Source organism: Limanda limanda, chromosome 18, assembly GCF_963576545.1.
Source record: "Limanda limanda chromosome 18, fLimLim1.1, whole genome shotgun sequence".
Lineage (NCBI taxonomy): Eukaryota > Metazoa > Chordata > Actinopteri > Pleuronectiformes > Pleuronectidae > Limanda > Limanda limanda.
In genome coordinates this window covers 23,203,041-23,220,368 of record NC_083653.1, presented here as the reverse complement: position 1 = coordinate 23,220,368, position 17,328 = coordinate 23,203,041, and the positions used below count along the sequence as shown (strand labels likewise).

The 17,328-nt window shown below is 40.9% G+C and overlaps 1 protein-coding gene across 1 annotated transcript in view; it reads right to left on the bottom strand.

Moving 5' to 3' along the window:
* Window positions 1–1,778: 1,778 nt before the first annotated feature.
* The window catches only part of znf292b (zinc finger protein 292b), a 25,212-nt gene continuing 9,662 nt past the window's right edge, over window positions 1,779–17,328 (bottom strand). Inside the window, exons 5-8 of the mRNA XM_061091033.1 lie at window positions 13,315–13,517; window positions 12,427–12,563; window positions 11,822–11,963; window positions 1,779–8,599 (exon numbers count right to left, since the gene is read on the bottom strand). Coding sequence (XP_060947016.1) covers window positions 2,153–8,599; window positions 11,822–11,963; window positions 12,427–12,563; window positions 13,315–13,517 — 6,929 coding nt within the window. The 3' untranslated portion in view covers window positions 1,779–2,152. The remainder of the gene's footprint in view (window positions 8,600–11,821; window positions 11,964–12,426; window positions 12,564–13,314; window positions 13,518–17,328) is intronic.

The window sequence follows — 17,328 nt, the reverse complement described above, 5'->3', positions numbered from 1 at the left end:
AAACTTGTGTCCCCGGTCGGTTTTCCAACATCTGTGTGACATTGCCGCATCCTGAGAGACTGAGTTCTTGAGGCTCTGGTTTCCTCTCCAGAACAAAGAAAAGCATGTGGTCAAGGCTTTGACTAGACATTTAGGCCGAACTGTAGTCCACAAATACCAGGTCCCAACAATCCTCACCTACACAAGAAGGTCAAGGTCAGAGTTACTCCCAAGTCTCCAGGGACAGTACATTTCTTCTGCTGGGGGAGGTGAGAGGTGGTAACTACGAATGTTTCACCTTATGGCTGGGGGGCAGTATGGCAGAAGGGGTCATTCCAAGGAGTTTGGATCCCATAGTGGAGAGGACAGCACACCTATACCTATGTCATAGAACTCTATACTGTCTACTTGCCTTCAGCTGTGGGCATGTCTATTTTAGAGGGATAAGCTGTGAGCCCTCAGTTTGTTCAACCATCAATGAGGATGGTTTGTGGTAACGGTTGCGCTGTATTCTCTTCATGGTTCAGAGATGGTTCCATTACCTCCTGATTCTATTTGTCTGCCTGTGAAGTCAATATTGTAAGGATCACGTACTTTTTCTAATCTAGACAGTGAATGTTAGAATGATTTGTATAACATGGACACGAGTTGAGGCAGATTGAGTTTTTATTTTACTTTAATGGGGGGGGGGGGAAGAGAATCATACCTTGCCATAACACATTTCATCTGACCTTGTTGGTGGTCCGAGAAGACCGCAGACTTTGAGAAGAGTTTCTTGAAAAAGCCTATTTCTCCCAAATTGTCTCTTTTGCTGTTGCAGAGAAGGGAGCTTCAATGCTTCCCAACATATCAGCTTTAACATAGTAAACATTAGAAAATGCCTATCCACAATTCGTTTTGGCAGCAACATTTAAAGCAAACAGCCTTGTTTCGTCATCTGGTCACACCCACTTAATATAAAAAACCTATCTGTTTTATTCACATGACATGATCCAGAGCCGATGTGAATCCTCACATGATCGTCTGAGCATCTGATTTCTTCTATCTCATCTGTCCACTGAAAAACAAGCCTATTGAACTTATAGTTCACATCATCATCAGTCATTTTTGTTTTTTCATTTTCAATTAAATCTACTTCCTGTGAGTAGGTAATGATTAAATATCTCGTCTCTACAAACTGACACTTCAGGACGTGTAATTCTGTTTTGGATAGGAAACAATATTAACTGTCAGTGCACAGGCTACAGCACATAGTATGGTACAGTCTGAGCAAATCTTACTAAGTTTTCTTTTCTTTGTTTAAAAGCTGAGTGTAAGTGGAGTCAGATTTTCTTGCCACGTGGTTCTCCTTTCCTAAATCCTTACCGTTCCTCCTTCACAAGGAAAGATGTAGTGGTGGTTAGGAAAGTAGATTACTTAACTCCAAATGCACCCCAATTCTATATGCTAAGATGACCTACCCACTTACGAGATAAGTATTTTCCAAATTGTTTGCAGTATTCCTTTGAGAAAGATTCAACATTTATTAGCAGTATTGTATATGTTTTTTTAACTGGTGAGGTATACACGTCTGTACATGAATAAATGCTGGGTTCAATGAATTGGTAAACCTGCAAAATCACCAAGAAATGCAAAGATAAAAAGGTTACTGGTTCAGCTTATTTGTTTAATACAACTAATCACTTCAGTTTGCATGCAACAGCTCCAAACTTCCTATAACACTGTAGCATAAAAATAAACTGAACAAACAAAAGTGTTAAATGAACTAAATGGTAAATGATGGAAAACAAGTCAAATGGTTAAAAAAAGTCCAGTTTAATAATAAGACTGTTTGTGGCAGTGGTATGTTTCAAGATATATACACATAACATCTTTGAAATCACAAAGTATGCACAACAACACAATCAAGTCTGGAAGTCCCACAGGGATAATCAGGAGACCTAAAGCTGATATCGGCTTTTCATTATCAGCAAAAAAAAATTAAACAATCTATAAATAAAACATGCTATACACATTTTTATATAACAAAAGATTAATTGTACAGGTATAACTGTGCCATGTTAAACAACTGGTCTTTATCTGGACATGTAAAATAACGTTTCATGTGTAGGGCTCCAGTTTGCAGCAGATTTTACTCAATCAATTCCTAAGATTCTGCTTTTAAGAACAAAAGTTAGAGCATTTTTTTTAATACCACTGTGGTCTGCATGGTCTGTAGCTGTTTCAACAGAAGGTCTGAAACACTTAAAAAAGCAGCATCTACAATAATTTTAACCTTACTAAGTGATTTCAAATTCTGATGATTACTGAACCTGACACAGACGTCACTGGTGTTAATACCAGCTGTTTTTCTCCATGCTTGTAGCACATCAGCCTTCCTCTTGAGGCCATGTTGAGATTTATTGGACTGTTCCAGAAATTTTAAAAACGACATTTCAAATCCCATAGGTTTAAAGGAGGCCAGTGGAGCACTCTGTTCAGCCATTTCCTCTTGCAGTACTGCAGGGCAAGATGAGTCTGATTCATCGCCCTCGCTGTAAACTATGTTGATCTTTGTTGTACGTGGTATTTTCTTGCGCTTCACTATTTTTTCGATTAGTTTTCGTGGACGCCCTCGTTTGCGTTTGATCACCACGGAACCATCAGAACTTTCCTCATTAGATAATTTGCTCTCTAACAAGTCAGTCGGGATTTCTGCAGTGGTCCTTTTGCGTAGGACAGGCTTTGAATATCCATATTCTCCTCCCTTAAGTCCAGCATCTGTTGTCAGCTCATTGTCTGACATGTCAGAGGTGTTTTCAGATTTAGAGTAGTCACTCCTGATGGAACGGTATTTTTGCCGGGGAAACTTTTTGCAGAATATAAAGTGACTCCTTTGTTGTTCCAGGTACTTCTCTGAGAGCCCATGCCCCATGTAATGTTTCAATATACCCCGCTCTGATTTCATGACTGAATCACAACCTTTAATCATACAAGGATATTGTAGAGGGAATTTCTTAGTGCATATTGCAGATGCCTCCAATTTAGATTTCAAGGAGGGTTTTCCATACTTCGTCCAGTGATTGCCTTTTGACTTGCCAACTCTCCTTATGTCACTTCCTTTCCGTAAGATTTTTTTATTGCCCTCAATATTTTCCTTTCCATTACTTGTCTTAGTAATTTGGTGATGCAATGTTTTTGAGTTCGGTTTCATACCATCCTCTTTTATCAGTTGATTTTTTAGTTTAGGCTGGTACAAGTCCTGGTGTTTTTTCATGACATGTCTGAGAAGGTTTGACTTTGTTGCATATGAACGGTCGCAGCCTTCAATTTCACATTTGAAAGAGCCATTTAATTGTTCAGGTTTGGCTAACTTTATATCTTTGTGCTTTTCATTGACATGCCCAACATACTTCCAGAAAGAAGTGAAGGATGCTGTGCATCCTTGGTGGCCACAAGTAAACTTGCGAAGATTGATGCTAGAAAATAGATTACCAACCTTATCAAGACTGAATTCATGCAGCTGAAGGTAGTGCTGCAAAAGGTTGGGAACCTCTTGAAAAACTCTAGAGCAGTCTTTGACTTGGCATCTGAATTCACAAATTTGGACGATCTCTGCCTCTAGATCCTCCTCATCATGTTCTATTATTTCATGAAGTCCTTCTTCCGGGTCCTTCTCCTTGTTCACCTCCAATGCTGACAAAGCAGACTGATGAACAGCTCTGTAGTGGAGGATGAGATTATGCTGGATAGTGAAGGCTGCCAAACAGTGTTGATGAACGCAGCGATATGGTCTGTATGAACTCATGGCATCATTTGGGTTTGACTTGTTCTCTTTTGACTTCTTGGTAATATCTATGATTGGCTTTACAATTGGCTGCCTGTTGATAGATAGTTTGTTTAAAGGCTGAGGTCCCGTGAAGGTCTGGGCCTGTACTTGTGGAGTTGGCGATTGGATGTGCATGGGGGCTGTTTGTAAGGGATGAATGACTGTGGAACGGTTGTCATTTTGAAGTTTCTGTTTAGTTATGTCCATGTTAATATGTGGCAAACATGCCCTGTTCACCAATGCTGGATTAGTAGAAACCACTTTGGTTTGAGCCAAAGAGGCCTGGTTGGTACTAACAGGCCACTCTTGAATAGCAGCAGATGCACATGCTTTGTCCTTCCTGCGCTTCATATCTAGATCTGCAATTTCTTTAGCTGATAGGTTGTGAGCTGAATGATAGTGAGAGCGAAGGTTTGAGTTACGAGTGAATGTTTTACTGCACCTTTGGCATTTGAAGGGAGAATATAGGCCACACCTTTTTTTCACCAAATTCACCATCTCAAGTGTGTAGTTGTGAATTTTGGAAAGGTGTTTCCATAGCGATTCACTTGACATTGAACTAAATGTGCAGGTTTCATTCTCACACGTAAATGGTTTAACATAGGGGGACGATGTCAAGCTATGCCAAGGGATAATTGCAAGTTCCGTCTGGCTGTTGAAAGTATTGGTATTTTGCTTCATGGGAGATGAAATCTGATCAGTTATTTCTTTGACCAAATTCAGCCTTTCAAATGCACTTTGAATTTCTGTCATCCACAGTTGCTGGCTGGCAGATAACTTCTTGGGTTCCTGATTTGTATCATTTTCAGCAATTCCTGTGGGGCTCAAAACCTCCTGTGGCAGCGTGGAGGTCTCTCTGAAATGAGTAAAACTGTGCATGTTTAGTCGTTGTACTTTGCCAGAGGGTTCTGGGATGGTTACAGACTTTTCTTGAATTACAAGTCCTGTGTCACTCTTTGCATTAGAAGGAATCTGAACAAGTACAGAGTCACTGAAAGGGCTACACATTTGACCAAAAGACATGAGATTCTTTGTATCGGCATTGGGATCAGTATTGTCTGACAGACATGAGCCGTTTCTACGTTGAAAGTCACCGGCCAGAATCTGCTCCCGTAGTCTCTTTTTAATATTTTTCTCTGTTGTCATCCTTCGTGTCTCACCCTGCTTGCCACTAAGCTGACTATCAGTATCTGTTTGCATTATTGGGTTTACATCTGTATCTAGAGACTGAATGGTAGTGCCAGAGTAATAGACGTCACTGTGGGTTGGCCCAGCAGTTACGTAGTTTGTGGGAACACTGCCAGAACCAGCACAGTTTTCTGTGAGGATTGGAGAAAGACTTGGGTCAGGGAATTCACTTCCACCAAATGTATCAATGATTGGCTGAGGATAATGAGCTGTACTATACAAGTGGACCTCCTGCCTCTCCTCTCTCTCTAGCTGGAAATTTTCTGTATGCAGCATGACTGAGTTTTCTGGCAATTGCTCATTGGGTCCAAAGCTAACACAAGGGTTTTGAAACAATGGCTGAGGAGTAGGTGTGTGAACAAAAAGATCAGACATTTTTGATTCAGTCATGATTTGTTTGAGAATGTCCTCATTTGACTTACCATTCCTACTTGCCATCAAATTATCTTGTTGATAACTGGTCGTAGGGTAATCTTTTGTGGCAATTGTAACTGACTGATGAGGCTTTTCTTGATACAGAGCAGCCTGATTATAAGAAAACTGTGGCTGAGCCGTGCCAACTGTTTGCTCTGAATTAAGGAGGTCAAGAAATGATGTGGGCATATCTGTGTTCAGCTGCCCCTCTTCGTACGGTTTGCAGATTGTACGCTTTGACAAGTGGCCTCCAAGGGATTTGGGACTATTAAATTGTCGAAAACACCTGCAACAAACAAATTTTCCATCCTTCATAATGGCAGGCCATTTGGTTCTTTTGTTTCTTTTGGCTCGTTTTTGACTTTCAGTGATGACAATACCATTTTGAGGTTGGTTGTTAATGCTTTTCTGGCTTGCAGAGTGTGGAGAGGGAAAATTGGACTCTGCATTATTTTGCATCGACTTATTTGCTGCCTTGGAACCTGAGAATAAACTGCTTTGCATCTTTGATGTATATGCTGGAAGACTGTCTTCCACTTTTAGTGACACTCCATTTGTAGCATCTGAGCACAAGGTGAAAACAGACTGGGACTGCAAGTTAGTGGTTGATCCCATCATTGAGGAAGTTGGCAGAGCCACGGTGCTAGAATTTACCTGCAAATTAGATGGATAAACCTGGGAAGAGCCACTACTTTGAATTTGTTCACTATCAAGGACTGAGTGCCAGTTTTGACTACCTACAACTTTGGACTGCATTGTTATTGGACTTGTATCACTTCCTAATTGAGATAGAACAATAGGATTTAACACATTTTCCATCAGGAGTGAAGCATTCTGGTTGGGGGCAGATGAAGAACGGGAATGCGAAGTAGTATACTTTGTGCCCAGGTCAGTATATGGAGGTGATTGGATAACATTCTGCCTCTGAACTCCATGCACTAGTGCTTGGTTACTGTGCTGACTGTGAAGTGAGGTGACAGAACCCAGATGTCTAACAGATGATGCTTTTGGTGCCGACGGGTGGGTTAACTTGATTTTAGTTCGAGCGACTTTCCATTGCTCATAGAAATCAGGGTGAACCGTTTTCATGTGCTTGGTAACACTTCTGTGTGAGCTGTAGTGCCTTGTGCACATTTCAAATGCACATTGAAATCGTTCCCTCTCTCCTGGAGCAGGACCTGTGGTAGTTGAAGATGACACAGAGTTCACTGGTCTTTTCTCAGCAGGTGGTTGGGGCAATGATCCTGATAACAGGCTGCTGCTGCTGCACATTTGATGTTGCTGTCCTGGCAATGGTAAGCTGCAGTCAGAGTTGCAACTGACCAATTCATTATTGAAATTACCAGGGAACATTTGTGGTTGGTCCTGTAAATCATTTATATTACAGCTAAGTGGCACTTTACCCACATTATGTCCAAATACATGTATGGGTTGATTCTGCTGAGGTGGTGCAATATAATCAAAATAATGACCACCTGAACCTTCTCTGTGTCCAATAGGATCAATGTGGGAACTCAAAGGCTCAGTCACAGAATGGTGTAGACTCTGTGTCTGACTGGTTGAAAAATCACACGGTCTTTGGGAAACCACTCTGTGCTCTTCTAGGGTTTCTACAGGTGCTTGTGAAGATTTCAGCAATCTTTCAATTGACACTGGCAACGTTCCATGATCTGGATTAACTGCATTTTCAGTGTTCAGGGAATTATCTTGTAATTGTGCAGTGTGATTTGAAAGCATTTGTTCAATGAGTGAAGGGGCAGTCTGTCTATTTTGTGAAGTCTTTTCAGAAGCTGTAAGGTCCTCTTCAGTGTCATGCTGATCTTGGTGCAAATCCAGCTGCTTTTGTGAATGGAATACCATCGCACAGTCCACAACTTTACAAGTGAAAGTATTATAATGCTGTGCCTCATGGTCATACAGTCTGAAGGCCTCATTGAAAATCTTTCCACAATTGGGAAACATGCATCTAGCCTTGAAAACAGAATGGGTTTTCCTGTGGATAAGGAGCTCAGTGTTAGACAAGAAACTTGCCTTGCAGTTCAACTGTATACAGATATAAGGCTTCACACCACAGTGGACCTGTAAATGATCGTTAAGATGTGTGACATTAACAAAGTGGCGGCGGCAGTACTGACAAATAACCTTTTTCCTTTGCAATTCAAGGAAAGTCTTTGCTTCCTCGTTGTCCCCATGGGATTTTACATGTGCAATGAGATTTTTTAAAAATTTAAAATTCCTTCTGCATTTTCCAATAGGGCATACATTTTCTTCACTTCTCTCTGTGCTACATCTGTCCACTCTGGCCTGAACATTATCAACAAACCCCCCATTTAGTCCAACGGAGGCACCTTTATCATAGATTGCATTTTCTGTCTTGGCCTTTAAATCTGCAAAAACAGAAGGGGCCATTTTAAGATTAGAAGATTTCTTGTTTGTTTTTAGTGCAGTTAGCCTTTCCTTGCTTGACTGTTTAACATGTGATGTTACATGGGGAATCAATAAATCTTTTGAGGAAAAGGTTTGAGCACATATAGGGCAGCTGTATACTCCACTGCTCAGATGAGTCTGTGCATGGCGTACAATCCTGTGGCCAAGAAACTCTTTGTCACAAAGCACACAATACTGCATATATGCCTGCCAGTTTCTGAACCTAGCTGAAATGAAACCCTTCTCCCTCATTTTCTTCATTTCTCTGTTCTTCTCTCTCTTGTCTGTGACATCTTTTAGTTCATAAGTGCCACTAACTAAATGGTCTGGCATATTCTTAGACAACTCCTGACTGAAAAAATCTTCTTCTGGGCTCTCTGTATCATTCAGCAGGTCAATTGATGACACAATTGAAGCTTCTTCACCCATCAATGCAAGACAATTACGCTTCAGTGCTTTCCAGTCCCAGAACTCTGGGTCAAAAGGCCACTGGGTTTTAAAAACCAGTAGGAGTTCGCAGCGTAGTGAGTTAGGAATGGGCATATATTCCTCCTCTAGTTTTTGATCTGGTTCATTGTAAAGAGTCTCAACAGCGTAATATGAATCCACTGTGGGCTCCAGGAGGAACTCCGTCAGCTGACAGGCTCGCTTGACTTCTAGGTCAGTAGGAAGCAAACAGGAAATTGTTTTACACACTGTGGCCTTGGTGTTTCCATCATCTGATTCCATTTGTAGAGCCCTAATGCACATTTCAATGCATACTGGGAGTCCAATGATGTCAATCTATAGAAAAAAGGATGAAAGATTTAATTCAAGACAACTATTCAGAAACACTTCTAAGACTTTCATCATTGTTAAAGCAATTTTATCTTTGACAAAAAAACAATATAAATTATTATATTATAAGGATTATACCTTGTTCAGCAAAATTTCCAGCAACAACAACTTAAATAACATTTAGCTGCTCATTGATGTTAATTCCTCTAATCATCAGCATCAAAGTTTTGAAGCAAGGTCATCCGACTGTAAATAACATGGATTAATCCACAGCTGTCAGGCCGCTGTTGACTGAAAGCCTAATTTTTGCATTGTGCATTTAGTATAATGCAAAAGGGACTTTAAAAGTCTTCATATTGCACTACAGTCCACACTACATGACTTCCTGTCATGTGATTGGGAGTCTGTTACCAGACTACAATTGATCACGAAAACAGACACAAGTAGTAAAACAGTGAATCAGAATGATCCCTCTGTTCTTGTGTTCTGCTAAAGTGATGCATTACAATCAAAATAACAACCACCTGAACCTCCTCTGTGTCCAATAGGATCAGAAAGGTGGGAATCCCTTGGCTGAATCCCAGAATGATGTGAGTTGATGTCTGACTGAGAAACCACTCCATGCTGTCCTATGGTTTCCTAAGGTACTCACAGACTACTAACACATTACGCTAGAGCAGGGGTTCCCAAACTTTTTATCCTGCGACCCCCAAAATAAAAGGTGCCAGAGACTTGCGACCCCCACCGACCCTGGATGTGATATATAATGTTGTGCACAGCCACACACACGCACTATTAGGCCTATGCAAAAACATGAATTAACAAAACATAACACAAAATAATAACAGCCGTACAGCCATGATATTATTGTATAGTACTTTAAGAAATAGAATATAACCAGAATAGAGGGAATCTCCCTACACACTCCAATACAGTTTTCCCAAGCTAGTCCCTCTTCTTTTTAGTTTTGTAAAAATGTCCTCATCCGTGCAAGTCCACTCCAGAGCGGAGCAAACAGCATTACGTGTTCCGTCAAAACTGTATCTGACCAAAACAAGCAGATGGGCAGAGTTTAATATATCTGTGGATTCATCCAACTGTAAAGCATATTTCCCTTTCTTAACTATCACTCCAGCTGGCACTTTATGACCTGGGCCGTGTCGGTGATGCGCCGGGCAATAGTCCCGTTTGATTCTTTGTTGTACAACAGAGACAGTTTTATGCTAAAACAATTTGAATCACGAGAAATATTATTTGTTTAGACCATATTCACATATCACAATTTGTCTCCTAGGGCTTTATACCTGTCTATAGGCTACATTTCAGTAAACAAGAGTATGGTGAGCCAACCTATTGGTCCTTGCGAAGGATCATACAGACAACCCACTGAGGATTTTTCTTCTTCATTTCACGGTGCGGTCGGATGGACAACAATATTAACATCGAATTGGCCCCAATGATTGATCCACTGAATTGACACTTTTAGAGTGGACTCATGGATATTAAAGGGCCCATATTTTACACCTTTCTGGGATGTAATTTGAGGTATTGGTACGCCTAAGATGATATATCAGTGTTTAAAGTTGAAAAAACTGCTGTAATGTGTATTTCCACTGTCCTCATGTTTGTTCAAGGTTTAGCAGGAGCACCGGCCAATTTAGGAATAACGTCCCGAGTTACAGTACGGAGGTTCACAACAGCGTTTCAACACCAACACGGCACGTCAGAAGAAAGTAAGCCTAATCATTTGTCTCTAACAGTAACGTTCTTAGGAGGAATGTGCACGGACACATTCTCTTCCTTGCATCCCTCCACGCTGCAGTGTTTCTTCAGTGTTGTTTGTTGTGGTTAGCCTGTAGTAGCTAACAAGCTGCTAGCTCAGCAAAATGTCTGCTTGGTGTCGCGTTCGGTGTGGAGGGGTTGTGGGTTCAGAGGCTGGACTGGTATCGGCTGGGTTCGGTGGGGCTGACAGACGATGGAGGAAGTATGAAACAAGACTGGACTGCGAGAAATAGTCCGCGCAGTGACTGTTTCATAATTTGAGGGTACCTACTGACCCCCCTTAAGTAATTATGGATAGTTAAAGTCCAGAAAATGTATTTTACACAATATGGGCCCTTTAAAAAGGGTTTATTTCAATGAACACATTTTCCTAATCTTTCTGATACTGGTCCACACTTTATCTTCTTTGTCATTTCTTTAAAGTGTAACCAGGGTTACATACACAATATGTTGCCATGTAATAAAATCCGTTGGCACCTCACTGCTACACGTGTCATCACCAGCTTGACCTTTGCATTGATTGGCTGCAGTTGTCGCCACCACGTCTAGATATTTAGCCTGCTAGAAACCTAGTAAGAATCTGTAACGTGTCGGCAAGCCCACTCAATTCGATTCAACGATTCGATTCATCCCGATGCATTTCAATGTATCACATCCACAATTTTCTATATCACTGCATTTGGTTGCTTTTTCATCAATTAATACAATCAGTCAGACAAACATGAACTCCGTTTTTGATGAAAGTGCTTTATAAAGTACTATAGACTGTTGCGGTTATCACAATTTTGCCGTAATTTACAAAACATGATTTTCAATAAAAAAAAGCTGACAACAATTAGTCTATGACAGCGGTCAGTGCTCTACAATCTGATGTGACATTTATTCAGTTTAGACTTGCGTGCTGCATCTAAGACTTAAAAGGGCAACCTCTGATTAAAGCCTTTACTGCATCAAGGTGTCTCTGCCTGGCCCCCCTTAGCAGCCCCACTGCACTAAGGCGCATTACTCCGCTGGTCAACAAGTGACTCTGCTACTCTGTTTTTCTAATCATCACACCTAGAACAGATCTATATAAAAACCGGCTGTATTCATATTTATATTTTTGGATAAACGGGCCTGCGCTTCTTCTGCAACAATGAAGTTAAAACACAGAGGTGTGTGGTAATCTGCTGAAAAAACATCTCTTCTGTTGTTAGGACTGTGTGTGTGTGTACCCGTCTCTGTCCCTCTTCACACACACAAACTGATAATCCCATGTATGTAATTATTAATCGATGTCGGATCATGTGTCCGGATCGTACATGTGTCTCATAAACTCTAGAGCGACTCAAACAACACAGTGGTTGTGATCGTATTTATACATAACAGAAAGGTAAAAGGGTAAACGTTATGTGTTATACAGGACCCACACTTTGATAATTCCATCACAGCTGACTGTTTACTGACCTCTGATTGGATGACCTTGATGAGGAACAGGATGTGGTACACAGTTTTAGAAAGTAGGGATATCTGGCGGCATTTGTCAAGGAAAGCCTGCTCTGATGGCTCCAATCGCTTCAGCAGCTTGCTCCAAAACAGAGTGAGCTCCCTAGGGTGAAGAAGGAGAATTCACAGCCCAATTATTATCCCATCATTAACAAGAGGCATGCTCGGAGAGCTCTACCACTGCCAAGGCTAATCCCCTTCCTATCATGTTAAGGAGCGAACAAAATCCTGGATCTGCCCATTTATCCAGATACGCTGAAACTAATTATTGCGGGTTTTTTGGGTTCATGCTCAACAAACTTTTATGTGGGGGCTTTGAAAAATTGTAAGGAATACAATTTTATAAATACAAATATCAATACCAATTCTGCTTACTGGTGTAATTCTTCATCACTGATCAATTCTCTTTGTGTAAAATAAGATATGCTCTACAAAGTTTTAAATATGGAGGTAAATTATACAATGTATGGATTCTGGGACTAATGCCACGTTTTTAGGGTTTGGTCTGAAAAGGAGTAATCTTTTTTCTCACTCCACGAAACAAGGAAAATGGGGTGCTTTCTTACCAAGCACAGTATGTATCTCCTTGAAGAAGCTGTCTGTTGAGGAAGGCGGAGCATAAACTGAAGGCAGCCACCTCATCTCCGTCTGACTCCAAGTTGCAGATCATTTCCAAGGCATCACGACAGTCCTCCTTTGAAAGCTGTAACAGATTGATGGCATGTATATATTGAGTTTCATGCATTACGAACTCAGACACACACACACACACACACACACACACACACACACACACACACACACACACACACACACACACACACACACACACACACACACACACACACACACACACACACACACACACACACACACACACACACACACACACACACACCTTATTGTTCACTGCCAAAATATACCACATTACCGTATCTTCCATGGATACATCAATCTTCTACAAGGTATGATCACATCTTTAATCCACAAGTGACACTGATATATTGATTTTGAAATTCGGGGCTAGATACTCAACTACGTAGGAATTTTTTAAGATATAGGACGAGATTGTGAATATCCCTTGTACATTTGAAGGTATTCTGCACAATTTAAGTAACCAACTACCAGTAGATAGCAAGTGTTAGTGGCTGTCAGGGGACATACAGTAACCTCGGTTGTGTACCTTAGCGTCATCAAGTGTTTTGGCCTTGTAGATCAGACATATTACCAGACTACCTCTATGCCTTTTTAAATGAAACGCTCTGCTTTACATTTTGCCAAGATGGAGAATATCCAATAAATGTTCTACTGCACTCATTAATCCCTACCACCAGTTGATGTAAGCGGATCTTAGGGACATATATTCAATTGTGTACCGTCATCAGGTGTTTCTGTCTTTTAATCACAGGGCAGGCCTTCTTAGGCAGGCCCACAACAGATTTGTGTATACTGACCTCTTCCATGAGCTGATCCTGTTCAGGGCTGGAACAGAGGCAGACAAGGTACATCTGCTTGAAAGGCCCCCTCCCTTGGAAAACAGAACATTCAGAGCACGTCTTTGCTAGCCGTGCAGCCTCTCCCAACTGCTTCTCCTTCATCAGCTGCTTCACTCTCATCTCCAACAGGACCTGCCCCTCCTGTACCAGGAATTCCTCAACTAAAAAAAAAAAAAGTTGATGGATAGATGTATTATTCCTAGCAGCAACTACAGACCCGTTGAAAAATACTATTTTCGCTCAATCAAACATAGAAATGAATACCAGAATTTCACAGGTTTTTCCAACAGGATATGGAGTAGCCAAAAAGTAGGAAAAGGTAGTCAGCTAGGGGTTTCGGGGACATGCCCTTTGGAGAAATAATTTGGCCACACAATTTCAAATTTGGTGCATTTGGGACAATCTAATGGCACTATTCTTTTATACACACCAAAATTCATTTTCTTTGTGATTGAGTTATTCAAATGAAAAATCAGGAATTAGGAAACTAGGAATAAACATTCACTTTGTTTTACACAAAACAGGGGAAAATAACAAGATGTCCTAATGGAGTAAAAGATGTGATGGAGACAAAATTGCAAAGCATTGTGTACAATGTTCAGGACATACATGAATATGGCAAGACTACATTGCTGTGTAAATCCATCTCTGGATGAAGAGGAAAGGAATGGTTGGAACTAGGTACAACATACTGTGTACCGAGAAGGTGCTGAAAAACTCTTTTGTTGTCATTGTACGAACAATAAATATGTGTTCATGCAGGATCATTTGTAGCCATTTACTGTAACTTTAGAGTTTCGCCACTAGAACAGAACTGGTGAAGGAAGTCTTTTCACTGAAAGCATTTCATTCCCACATTCTACAGGGTTCATACACATTTTGACCAATGGATTTCCATGACTTTTCCATGACTTTTCCATGACTTTAAACCAAATTTCCATGACCGAACATTGCGTGAAATCTCGGTGTATACGCGAAAAAGTGACAAAATGTAGTATTCAAACTAACAATGAGAATTCCAAGGCATACAGCACACCTTAAATGACACAAACCAAAGTATGCCTGCTTATATTTTGAGCATATTTCTTTAAAAATGTATGAATTATTTAAAACTCAGCGTAAATGAACTAGGGATGGGCATTCGATTAAATTGTCTTAATCGATCGTCGGAAGAATTAACGATCGATTTTTCGATTAATCATTCATATTTTTATATTAAAATTCACTATTTATAGCCTATATTAAAATGCAGTGAAAATAGAAAAAACAGCGTGTTTCCTCATTGAGATCTTTATTACAAGATTAACAACTCTTGTGGCAGTTAAACAGGATCCGTTCAATGTTACACTTGTAAATAAGCGCTGCTGTCCTCCTAAGCCACGCTGAGAGAGCAGCTAGCCGCTGAGAGCTAGCTCGATCTGACGGCTCTCGACCTCTCAGTCCGGTCGTTGTAACGCCCTCACTCCCGGAACCCCTCACCCAGACCCGGGTCTGTCCGGGTTACCCTCCGCGAGGACTGAGGGTCCGTGTGCGGACATGAAGCCGAGCAGCAGAGGCTTAGCTCCGGGCTGCTTCCTCCAGCTGCTAACAGACACGCTATGCTGCGTTCAGGGCAACTCGGAAATTCCGACCTCCTGCCACATAGCGAACATGCAATAGTTTATCGATGAAAACATGTCATCAATGAAATTCTTAATGATCAATTAATCAATAGTCGAGTATTTATGCCCATCCCTAAAACGAACGACATGAAAATAAGAATATAACAAATTTCCATGACTTTTCCAAAACTTTTGGGAAATTATTTTTTTCCATGACTTTTCCAGGCCTGGAAAAACACATTTTAAAATTCCATGACTTTTCCAGGTTTTCCATGACCGTACGAACCCTGATTCTACATTTTGCAACATCCTGCTCAACATTGAAGTCTATCATTTTCATCTCTCATTCCTGAAATAAACTGTCTATTTTCTATTTATTTTAGTCTATTAGCAGGCATCTTGCTTACCTTGTTACCTGCAAAATGAAGTCTTCATGCTCTAAATAAAATAAATGAATGAAACTCAGTGGGCTGCATGGTCACTTACAAGAATGGTATGAAAAGAGTTTCAATTACAGTGAATTTAATTGGAAGATATTAGGATGCAGTCTCTTCTAGAGTATATAGAGTTATGTTGGTATAGGTATATTGTATATTTCCTATTGACTGGACTGACCATACGCCTCATGTCAGTAACTTACAACTGTGTCCGAAACTCTCAAATAGCCATGAGGTACGCCTATCAAATGGAAGAGGGCCATTATGCCACCACATTCAAAGGTGTTCTGAAACGCATGTGTCAAAATTATTTTAAGAGTGTGAACTCAAATCTGTCCTGGGCCACATATGAAGGACTTCCTAGTCAGCAGATGTCCTCTTACCCGCTGCAGTTTCACTATGAATTTAACGTATTTTTTCTCTTCTCATTGATTTGATTGTGACCACTGCCGCAAATATCAACACTGATCACCATATAATGATTGATACTTTCCATAAATTGGTAAAATCTTTCTTCCCAGCGGAGCAGCATGAGATTCAAACTCATCTCTCCATGCCTTTCTTCTACTGTTGCTCTCTTTTTCACATACATACACACACACCTTCATGAACAGATATGACATACGCGTTTGTTTGTAAAGAGCGGGAAGGTGAGATCCGATCAAAAGACGCTTGTGGTGCCACATATTAATACCAGGTGTGTACACAATTTAAGTTTCTTTCAACATTAAGGTGACCCTTCAGAGAGCTGATAAGATAATCAGCTGAGATGCGTTCCATTGATAAACATTTACAAATGTGATGTCCTGATTCTGGGAAAGTAAATTGAATACTTTATATCTCCCTCATGGTCTGAATGTACATTGGACAGTTTAACTTTACTATAATCGAGTTGAAACGATTATTTGGCATTTTTTTTTAAAGAGACGCTCATGCGTAGTTCAGTCCCTCCCCCAAAGCATTCAACGTGGCTGACTGGCACTCACTCTCAAGCAGCTGTGAAGTGAAGGAGGCGAGTTGTGTGTGTGGTGACTGGCGGTATTTAAAAAACAGCGCGAGTGGAAAATGGCAGAGGGAGGGAAGCCCCCGTTTAATCGACAAAAATGGCCGAAAAAGTTTGAAGAATCCGACGAGGAGCAGCACCACACAATGTAGCGGTCACGCAGAACATCGTGGATTCTGATGGTGGCCCGTGAATCAGATCGTAATGGTGAATCCTGTATCGTGCTGGCTGATCGTGATAGTAATGGCAGATCCTGTATCGTGATGTCATCTGATCGTGGATAGTGGTGGTAGACCATTATCGTGTGGGCAGCTGATGCGGGATCCGGATTGCAGCAGTGGATCATGACGAAGGACTCTGGAGGCATCCGATCGTGATGGTGGAACCTGATCATGGTGGCTGCTGATTGTGGACTATAAATACAAGCTGAGACAGCTGTGATTGTCCCCAATCTATAAAATTTAACAGAATAATTTGTTTATGCTTGTGTTTGCCCTGAGATGCTTCGGTTCTGTCGGGTCAATCTGTATAATACTGGATTCAGTTCAGCTCCAAAATCACAGGTCTATAGAATTTGTATCAGTTGATGAGTCATCATGGGAAAAAAAACCTTTGTGATAGCTGAACCCTAGTTTCCTCTCATCCTTCCTTTCACGTGCATCCATCGTGCATTACACAGGAGTGGCACCACAGTATTTATATATTTAGAGCTGTTGCAGACGGCTCTTCAGCTGGCTCCCTGTACAGTGTTGTGCATGTCGCACATATTTTGCGCGAAAGGTTAAATTAACGAATCAGTTTTCATATGATGAACATGAATGTGAGTGAGGGTCACGATTAATATGAGTGAACGTCAGGTTCTCTTGATACATCATCATTGTATCAGGCCAGCATTAAATACCAGGAGCAGGGGAATGTGTGTATGTGTGTG